Genomic DNA, 10,557 nt, shown 5'->3' on the forward strand with positions numbered 1-10,557 from the left:
TATATTATCTCAAAACAAATTATTTAAATCTTTCTAGTGTTATCTAAAATGAATTATTTAAATCTTTGTGGTATTATTTAAATTATTGCGTCACACAATCGAGAAATTAATATGTACTGTATTTGTAGTATTATTTTGAAAATATTGAATGGTTTATTTTAAAAAAACATTCATATTTAGTTTAATATTTGATTGCAATAATAATTTATAATTTGTTAGATACTGATTTTTCTCATGAATCATTTAGTAATTTATTTTGACTTAATTTGAATTAAGTTGCAGTTTATTTTATTTAATTTATTGTTGCAGTCAATCATTAAACTAAAAATGAATGCTTTAAATAAAACATTCAATATTTTCTAAATAATACTACAAATACATATTAATTTCCCGATTGTAATGCAATAATTTAAATAATACTATAAAGATTTAAATAATTCAGTTTTGATAACACTAAAAAGATTTAAATAATTTATTTTGAGATAGTATACAAATATTTAATAATACCACATAATTTTGTTCCTTAAAAAATCAGTACAAAAACATTAAAAAATCACAAGTTTTGTGCTCTAACTCACTCCTCAAATCAAGCTAAATGGAAAAATACATACATCAAGGACTGAAGGATAAAATAGTAAAAATCAGGACTGAATTTTTGATTTATGAAACTTTTTAACTGAAAATGTGATTTTGTAAATGTTGGGTACTAAAAAGGTGCAAACCTTATTTTCTGGATATCAGTTTAGTAGTTCACTCTATATCAAATTGTGTATTAATTGACATACACTATACCACTTCCTCAAATCTCCATTATGGATAAGATGTCACACTTGATCAATGACTGTACTTACTCGTGACATGTTTTTTTAGCATGCGATTTAAAAGTAAATATTTAGAGAATTAAGTGGAGAGAGAATCTAGTAGATGTTTAAAAGTAGAATAGAATAAAGTAAGGTAGTGTAATTACGTTAGCGTATGTTTTTTTTAAAAAAAGAAATGATTCACATTGGATGATTGTACTTACTCATTAATACTAGAGTGAACTACATAAATGGTACCTGATCTTTCACTTTCGCACATGAATGATACTTGATCTTTATTTTATATCATTTTTGGTATCTGATGCAATTTCATCCCAAAATACCCTCTAAACAAATTCATTTTTCCATTTGTGTCATAAAGGATATTTTGGGCATTGACAAAACTAGTACCAAAAGTGATATTATAATATCTTCTCTCATTCTCCTCACTCTTTATTTATACTATTATTATTAATCAATATTAATATTATTATTTTGATGTTATAAATTAATAATTAATTTATTTTTAGTATCATTTAAATATACTTAATCATAGTTATAATTATATTTAATTATTATATAATATTATTGTTATAATAGTAAAAACTATTAGTAATTAATAAAAATAATAATTATTTTATATTAAATTAATAACTAATCAATATAGTCTTAATCAAAATTTAAAATTGTGAATTGTATTCATAATGATAAAGAGTTGAATATTTTTAGTTAGTTTCAACCCTAAAATGAGTATAAATAATTTAATTAAAAATATTTAATTAATTTAATTACTTTAAATAATTAATTTAATTAGGTGTTTTGTTATTGATTTATATTATGAATGTAATTAGATGTATGTATAAAATACTGAAAAGAAAGAAGAAAAAAGAGAGAAAAGAAAAAAGAGGAAACATAAACTAAGTAGAAAAAAGAAAGAAGAAAGGAAGATGAAATACTAAAAAGAAAGAAGAAAATGAAGAAAAAAGAAAGAAGAATAAACTAAAGAAGAAAAAAAAGAAATAATAATGGAAGAAAAAAAAATTCACATATTTGGTTCTATTTAATTGAAATTTTCAAAAATATCCTCCACAACAAAAAAATCACATGTTTGGTACCTAGATTATTTTTGTCATGGGGTACCAAAAACGATATAAAATAAAGATCAGGTACCATTTATGTGCGAAAGTGAAAGATCGGATACCATTTATGTAGTTCACTCTTAATACTATAAGTGACACGTTTCTTTTAGCACGATATTTAAAAGTAAATATTTAGAGAGTTAAGTGAAGAGAAAATCTAATAGATGAATAAAAATCGAATTGAATAAGGTAAGATAAAGTAATTATGTTTAGTGTTTGTTTTATAAATAAAAAAAAAGAAAGAAATGATTCACAATGGAATGACCTAAAACAATGAGTCGCCTATTAGCTTTGTGTGAATCAGCCTAAAATCAGCATACTTAGCTACAAATTTGCAGAAAGAAAAAAAAAATACTACTATCAATTAAGGCACAACACACGGCTTTATTATGTAGGGGCAATTGCAATTGATATTGGTTTATTGCTTGATAATAAAAAGTAAAAACTAAAAGAAAAAGGAAGTAAGAAAAATACAAATTAGAGAATCTCAACCATCATTTCACACATACAGCGTAAGGTAAGTGTGTGTGTGAGCGGACATAAAAATTTCCAACGTAAGTATGTAAGTTAATAACCGGTTAACAACACATGAATCATTATATTTGAAGTCAACACGTTTTTAAAAGGATTAACAACCTTAAATCATTGGTAATTAGCAGCCCCACTTCTTATTGATAGTGGAGTGGGCAGAACTAAAGTTGGTACAACTAAATACTACTTAAACTAGTTGTAGTATATATTTTCTTTCTTATTTGTATTTTATTAATATTAAAAAGTACTCCCTCCGTCCCGTTTTAGGAGTCCGGTTGAGTCGGGCACATGTTTTAAGAAAAAAGTGTTTAGTGTGTAATAAATAAATGTTTTAGTGGATGTTGGGACCTACTTTTAGTTGAGTGTCCAATAAATAAATGTTTTAGTGGATGTTGGGACCCACTTTTAACACTTTTTTATTAGTTGTAGTGGATGTTGGGACCCACTTTTAACACTTTGTAGGCATTTTTTATTAATTTATCTCAACCGGGACTCCTAAAGCAGGACGCCCAAAATTGATTAACCGGGACTCCTAAAGCGGGACGGAGGGAGTAATCAGTTAAAAAAAGTTAAAAAAGTTAAAGTTAAAGTTAAAGTTAAATTTAGGGTTTGTAAACAAAGTGTTTTATTGGGATCTTCATCATTTGCGAAATAAAAGCATTTTTTTTGCAATAATAAAGTAAATAAAGTTGAGGGCTTACTTTCCTCATATGCAATTAATTTTCTTAGGATTACTATTTAATCACACGACAATTTCTTATTTTCTGGAAGATTTTAAATTTGTCGATGAAGAAAATATCGAGGGGATAAAATTGAAGTGAAAAATTGATACTACTTTTCATGTTTAAATTCATTTGAACTTTGAGTTCATTAAGTTTTAATTAGACAAACTCGTACATTCACTTGAGATTAAAAAAATGATTTGGTTCTAAGAAAAGCATACAAATTGAGAGTTTGCTTTAGATTGTGTATGTGTGCAATTTGAGCTTTTACATATATAAAATACTGTACGAGATTAGAACATGATATTACAAATTATAATTAATTAATTATTTTCATTGGAGTCGTTTTTCATATAATTTAGGAACAGAGTCAATCATATACTGTTGTTTTTTTCTAGGAAGCAACATTTGTCATGTATATCAAAGAAATGTATCTCTCCTTATTTGACTCAATAATTGTGATATTTATCGTCTTTTTCCCACCGTCACTGCGGTAAAAATGGCAAATTATTTATTTTTCTTGTTAAAACATATTTTTGCTTCTTAAAAATGGCAAATTAATTGATTAAACAACACTGCCATAAATCTATAAAAATATGTTGATTGTACAATTTTATTTGGTTTTCAACTATATTAAAGAAAAAACAAGATCCTGGAGCTAGAAAGAAAATTTCAATATCAGAATAAACAAGATCCTAGAGCTAGAAAGCAAATTTCAATTTCCAGATTATTTCTAGGTTTGAAGAAAAAACATCTAATATAATCGAATTCTATAATCAAATATAGATTTACTGATCTGATAAAATACAAATAATCCCACATTCATCGTTTAATGCGAAAGCGCCGATAAAAAGGATTCATATTTAAGATCAAACCAAGAAAGCTACTCCTTTTCAGGTAAAAAGGGAATAGGGATAATTAGAAAAAACAGTATTTGCAAGCATGTTTTGTTACATAAAAAAATTCATGAAGCAACATCAATTTGGTCTTTATACTTTTCTTCTTTTTGTTTTTAGGATTTAGACAACAGAGAGGTTTAAAGTTTGAGGACTGATTTTTTATTCTTAAATATTAACATATTTTTGCGATCATAAAATACGACTACACTACCATCCACCTCTCCATCTTCCCCGAACTGCTGGACCCTTGCGAGCAGGTTAGGAAATTTAAGGATTATTGTTGAGTTCTAATTTGAGCCCAGTTCATGCATTAGACTCTAAACTAGTGTGATTACAATGAATGTTTAGATTATACTATTTTATTTCATGTGTTAATAATCCTTCCTTCCGTCACTTAAATTTTATCACATTTTGACTCGATATAGGTTTTTTTAATAGATGTAATAGAAAGTGAATTGAAAAAAAGTTAGTGGACTGTGAGTCCTACTTGTAAATACTCCTATTAATTTTATAATAAAATTTGATATAGTACGAATTAGTGGAATGCGATGTCCACTAACAAAAAAATGGTAAAAAGTTTAATGTGACAAATTTTATGAAAAGTACGAAAGTGAAAATATGTGACAAATTTTCAAAGATGGAATGAGTATATCAATTCATTGCGAAGTGATATGTTAAATTAGGGTGATATATTGTGAGAAAAAAAATACTAAAACGGGAAAATTACTCATTTTGATTATAGGTTTAAAAATTGCTCCCTCCATATAAGGAAATGGTGCATTGACTTTAGGACAAATTAATTTGTATCTCAATTAAGATTTTAACTAAGGTACGTATAAAACCTTCCTACCACTCAGTTTTCATGGATATACCAAACAGAGCGCGTGTGGCTTCCTGTGCGTAAGAATGCAAATAAAAGTGTAAATCCCCTTGGAAAGAAGTAAACGGACAGGTAAAATTATACTCCCTCCGTCTCAGTTTAAGAGTAAGATTTAGTCAATGACGGATCCAGGATATAAAATTCGTGGGGTCGGACATAGTGAAAAATATATTACTATATATTTATTTAAATAATTATTATTTTAAAAAGTAAAAATATTTAAATGGAGTAATATTTTGAAAAAAAAAACACATTAAAATTTAAGTAATACTATTATTTTTCATTATACACTTTAGTTGATTCTTACTAATATCCATATCACAAATTTATGTGCGTTCGGATTGTTTGTATTCTAAAGTATTTTTAAATTTGTGATACGTCATGTAATTTACGAACACTATCGTGTTGATTAACTTTTTTGCCAAAGTATATAGTACTAATATGCAAATACAGAAGACCAATCCTAATAAAATAGAGAAGGGATGACTTAAATTGTACTCCTTTCATCCCACAAGAATATGCACTCTTTCTTTTTTAGTCCGTACCACCAAAATATATACTTTTTAATTTTGGAAAATCTCTTCTCTCTAATAAAGTGAGACTCATTCTCCACTAACAATACTTTAGTTACTTTTCCTCTCTACATCTCTTACCAATTTTACATTTAAACTCGTGTTGTCTCCAAAGTGCATATTATTTGGGGACTGAGTAAGTAATAAAAAACTATTATGTAATAAAATTTGTATTCAATACTTATGTTGTATTTTTTGATGACTTAAATAGACTAAATATCCGTAACACCAAATTTGAAAATTGATAAAAATTAAAGTACTATGTACATAAATAATGAATATATTTATTCAGCTGTGATGATTTTCATAAAAAATAATTCAATTAAAAAAAATTAACTTAATTTGTGGAAGCCCAAATCCCCACATCTTTGCCCAAATCTCAAAAATGAAGACCGAATGAATCTCAAAACACAACGCATCTTCTTCCCCAAACTTCTCTTCTGCAAAATTCTCACTTCTCCTCTTTCTTTCTTCCAAATTTCTTATCGAAATCTTATCAATTTTTTATCTACGATAATGATGTATATGTATATCTCTTCTCTTCTTTGTTTCTCTAATTTTTAGTTTCATTGTCTTATCTGCTTCAGTTATGTGGAGAAGGCTATCGTGGGGTTGGAGGCAGGATTTTTGAGAGTCGACACGCTGAGTAGTGGTATTTTCCGGTGGTATTCATGGACCCACGGTGGGGTCGGCCGACCCCGCCCGACCCCACCTGGATCCGCCGATGGATTTAGTTATGGCATGAATTTTAAGAAATTGGTGGAGTGTGTAATAAATGAAGTGAGGTAGTGGTTGCTGGAGTGTGTAATAATTGAAGTGAGGTAGTGGAAAGTGAGACCCTATTGACTTTTCGTATGTTTAGGAATTTGTTTTGTTTTATTTTATGAAAGTAATGGCATTTGAGTGTAAATTTCATCAACAATATGGTTAAATTTTATGTCCAAATAAAATTCTAAATGAGACTCTTAAACTGGGACGGACAAAAATGATAAAATATGACTCTTAAACTGGGATGGAAGGAGTATAATTACTATATCTATCTTTTTTTCGTGAAAAAATCATTTTCTAAGGAGAAAGGTATTTTAGAAGTTACTATACATTTTCTCATTTTAAAGATGTATTTTTACCTAACCATCAATGGAAAGGTAATCTTAGAGCATCCACAATAGCGGCTAGCCGACCGGCTAGCCAATTCGCGTCGCTAGCCGATCGGCTAGCCGAACCATTGCAACCGGCCAGCCGAGATTCGGCGAGAAAATCAGAGTGGGCTAGCCGATTCGGGTGCGCTGGCCGCCATTGTGGCGTGCCGATCGGCCAGCGCCAATTTTCATTTTTTTTATAATTTTTTTTTGAAAACCTATATATACATGATTTTAGTTTCATTTTCATTTGCACCACTTGTTTTAACGAGTTTTCTCTCTCTCTAAATTTCTGTACAAGAGCAATATCAAGCGATGGACAACAACAACGAGTCCAGTCCGGCGACGAGCGGCTCTCAGACTCCCACGGTACTCGTGGGATCTGGATGGGGCCAGATGGGCGGGAAGATGGGCCAAGGGTTTAACGTCCCTTGACAACAGTTGATGGGGATGATGGCTGGAGCGCCGGGGGGAACGCAGGGGGGATGTCGGGCGGGGTGCAGGCGAGCGGCGGGCAGGCAGCGCCAGGGTGGGGAGGTATGCCCCAGATGCAGCAGCAGATGATGGGGATGATGTGGCAGGGAGGGATGGCGCACGGTATGCATCCCGGGATGCAGGGGTCACCGGGGGGGAGGGGGGGACACGGTCTATCGCCCCTCTCTTGATTTTTTGACGGCTTCGTCTCACACGTCGACCCAAGTGGAGACGCAGTTCACTGGCGATGACCTTTTGTCATTGCATGAGGTGGGGATCGATCTCGGGGATCCGGACATTCCCGTTCCAGCGGGTCGGGCCGCGCCGAAGAAGAAGAAGGCCAAGGAGAAAGGCAAGGTGGTCGGCGAGTCCTCGCAGCCCGGTGTTGACGACATCCCCACGCGGAGGAAGTGGATGGAGGATGAGTACGCTGGTGTGGCCAAGGGGTGTTTGTCGGTTTGCGACGATCCGCTGGTTGCGAACAACCAGCGGGTCGTCAACATGTGGGCGAAGATTAGAGCAGCCTACAGGAGGAACTGCCCGCATGGGAAGGACTACAACGGGGAGGAGTGCCGGAAGGGGTGGAAACGGATCAGAGCCGCGGTCGGCCGATTTTCGGGGTTGTACGCCAACGCCCTCCGCCAGCTGACTAGTGGGCAGAATGAGGAGGACGCCCGGAGGATAGCGGAGAGTCAGTTCCCCTTGCCGGGGAAGTATAAGGAGTTCAACTTCTTGGAATGCTATGTGTTGCTGAAGGACTCCAAGAAGTTCCGGGCGGGGTGCGACGCTGGGTGGCCGAAGAAGCAGAGGCTGAACTATTACGGCGACTACAGCGGCAGCAGCGGCGGATCCCACGACCTCCCCCCGGATGCTGAGGAGTTTCCGTCCCCTCCATCCGCTACTCGTCGCCCTCGCCCGGTTGGCCAAAAGCGGGTGCAACGGGCAGCGAGGGAAGGATCCCCCTATCGCCCCAGGAGGTCATCTCGGCCCCCCCACTCCCACGCGCGTACACTTTATTCTTGCGTGCAAAGACGAAGGAACGTATGTACATGGTCTTCCAAGAGTGGAAGGCCGCCACTGACCCCACGGAGAAGAGGTTTCTCTACTCGTTGCTCGAGAACATGCAGGTGGATTTGGATGCCTCGAGGGCAATGGTAGGGGGTTCAGACGCGAGCTCAGATACCCCGGGTGGCGACGGCGACGACGGCGGCGGCGACGAGGAGTAGAGAGCGGCGGGACTCGTGTGTGGAAGCCCATTTTTTTTTAAAAATCATGTATTTTTTTTTATCTATGTACTTTTTTTTATGAAATGAATGAATTTTCCCGTATATGCCTCGTAAATTTATTTCCGTAATTTAATCATAAATTTTGTTCCGTAAAATGTACTTGTTTTTGAATTTTTTTTTATTGCGGCTGGCCTATGGCTGCCCAATGACTGACCTCTGTTGATGTGGCAGGTGGATTTTTAGTGCTGATGACGTGGCAGAGAGAGAGAGTGGCTGGCCTATGGCTGGCCTATTTCTATTGTGGATGCTCTTATAACTACCATATTTGTCTTCTTTTTATGAAAAACCATTCTCCAAGGAAGAAGGTATTTGAGAAGGTATTACACTTTAAGTTTTTTAATGTGTTTTGTACTATTATTTTAATTTTTAAAAATCATTTACTCCATCCATTCACGGAGATTAACAAAAAATTGTGTTAAGTAAAAGAAGAATAAAGTAAGATATGAAAAATATAGAGAGATGAAGAGAAAATAAAATAAGAGAGAATAAAAGAGAGGGTAAACTAAGTAAGAAGAAATGTATTGACTCTTACTAAAAATGTAAATAATTCTAATACTATGGAACGTATCAAAATGACAAAATAATTCCGCTACTATGGAACGAAGAGAGTATTTTTTTATATACCTTTTTCCTTTCAAATGTGTTACTTTGGAAGGTATATTTCACATTTTGAAAAGGTAAATAGATGATATACTCCCTCCGTTCCATTAAAGATGACTTACTTTCCTTTTTGGTTTGTCCCAATCAATATTACCCATTGCTAAAAATGTAAACACCTTTTATCTCTACTTTATTTTTTTCTCTTATAACTCTCCCCACTTAACACATAAAATAAAGTTGCATAAAATCTCGTGTCATCCAAGCAAGGGTCATATTCCTTGGGACAAATGGAGTACCTCTTTTATTTATCTTTCCTTGTTAGAGATGTTACAAGAGGAATATACTGATAAATACTCCTTCTATCGACCGTTAAATGTCCAACTATTTTTTATTTTCCATTTGTCCTCCAATAATTTTTCATTTCACTTTTACTATATTTGATAAGTGGACTATCCTCCACTAACTAATTTCACTCACATTTTATTATTAAACCAATCCAACAATTAATCATGGGCAATACAACGAAGATTATGAAATAGAAGATCTGAGTTCTGGATGAAACAAGATTTCACAGACATAAAAGTGTAATCCGAGAACAAATGACATATGTATACATATAATCTATATCAATAACAGAACCAAATCTAGGAAGGATGAACCTTTTTAGAGGCGGCGGCAGCGACAGCTCTGATGGCAGATCTCATGGAAGCCGCGGCGGAATTGACGGCGGCATCGACATACTTTTTGGAGGCGAAATTGGCAGCCTTCTCCAAAGTGTTACCCATTCTGCGGGCGGCATCGGCGACGCTGACGAGGCTGTCGTGCTCGGCCTTGAGGGTCTGATTCATCTCCTCCTCGAAGAGCCGAAACTCCGCCATGGCACTCTCCATTACGGATTCCAGGTGATCCTCGGCTTCCTCAATGCAGTCTTCGGCGCTCTGAGCTTCGTTGCGGCACTCCAGCTCAAGCTGGGCCCACTCCTTGTAGGCCTCCACCTCGAAGAGCTTCATCAGCCCTTCGATTGTCGACGGATCGAAGCTTTTGTCGCAGAGGGCTTGGTCGGAGAGGAGTGTGAATTCGGAGAAGAGGGCTTCCATTATTTTTCTTTTTGGAACTGTAGAGAGTGAGTGGTACAGCTGTTGTGGATTAATGGTGGGGAGAAAAGATGAGTATGGATATGGAGTATCATATCAAGACTTTATTGCTCGCCTTTTTGTATAGTGAAAACATGGAGTACTAGTTTTAGTTTTAGAGGTAAACATTCGGGTTTCGGTTTGATTTTTTTCTCAACTCGAACCAAAATTGAAAAATTGAATTTAGTTCAAAAATCTGAAGATGGAATGACTTAGTTGGAAAGAAGATCAATTAACAACTCAGATTGTATGTGTGCAATTTGAGCTTCTACATATATAAAAATTATAATTAATTATTTTTTTTTTCATTGGAGGAACAAAATGAATATTACACCGTTATTTTTTCTAGGAAGCAACATCTGTCATGTATATTAAAAAAATG

The 10,557-nt window shown here is 34.4% G+C and overlaps 1 protein-coding gene across 1 annotated transcript; it reads right to left on the bottom strand.

The window, feature by feature from the left end:
* Positions 1-9,504: 9,504 nt before the first annotated feature.
* Positions 9,505-10,245, bottom strand: MEE9 (maternal effect embryo arrest 9). The gene has a single exon (XM_048119015.2). The coding sequence runs from the start codon at positions 10,137-10,139 to the stop codon at positions 9,687-9,689; it is 453 nt and encodes a 150-aa protein (XP_047974972.2). The 5' UTR covers positions 10,140-10,245; the 3' UTR covers positions 9,505-9,686.
* Positions 10,246-10,557: the final 312 nt, after the last annotated feature.

Source organism: Salvia hispanica, chromosome 2, assembly GCF_029641045.1.
Source record: "Salvia hispanica isolate PSC_SH4W2 chromosome 2, Shi_PSC_v1, whole genome shotgun sequence".
In the NCBI taxonomy this organism is placed as follows: Eukaryota; Viridiplantae; Streptophyta; class Magnoliopsida; order Lamiales; family Lamiaceae; genus Salvia; species Salvia hispanica.

What these genes read in the sequence shown, in the direction of transcription:
- MEE9 (XM_048119015.2), bottom strand. Translation starts at nt 10,139, where the DNA reads ATGGAAGCCCTCTTCTCCGAATTCACACTCCTCTCCGACCAAGCCCTC.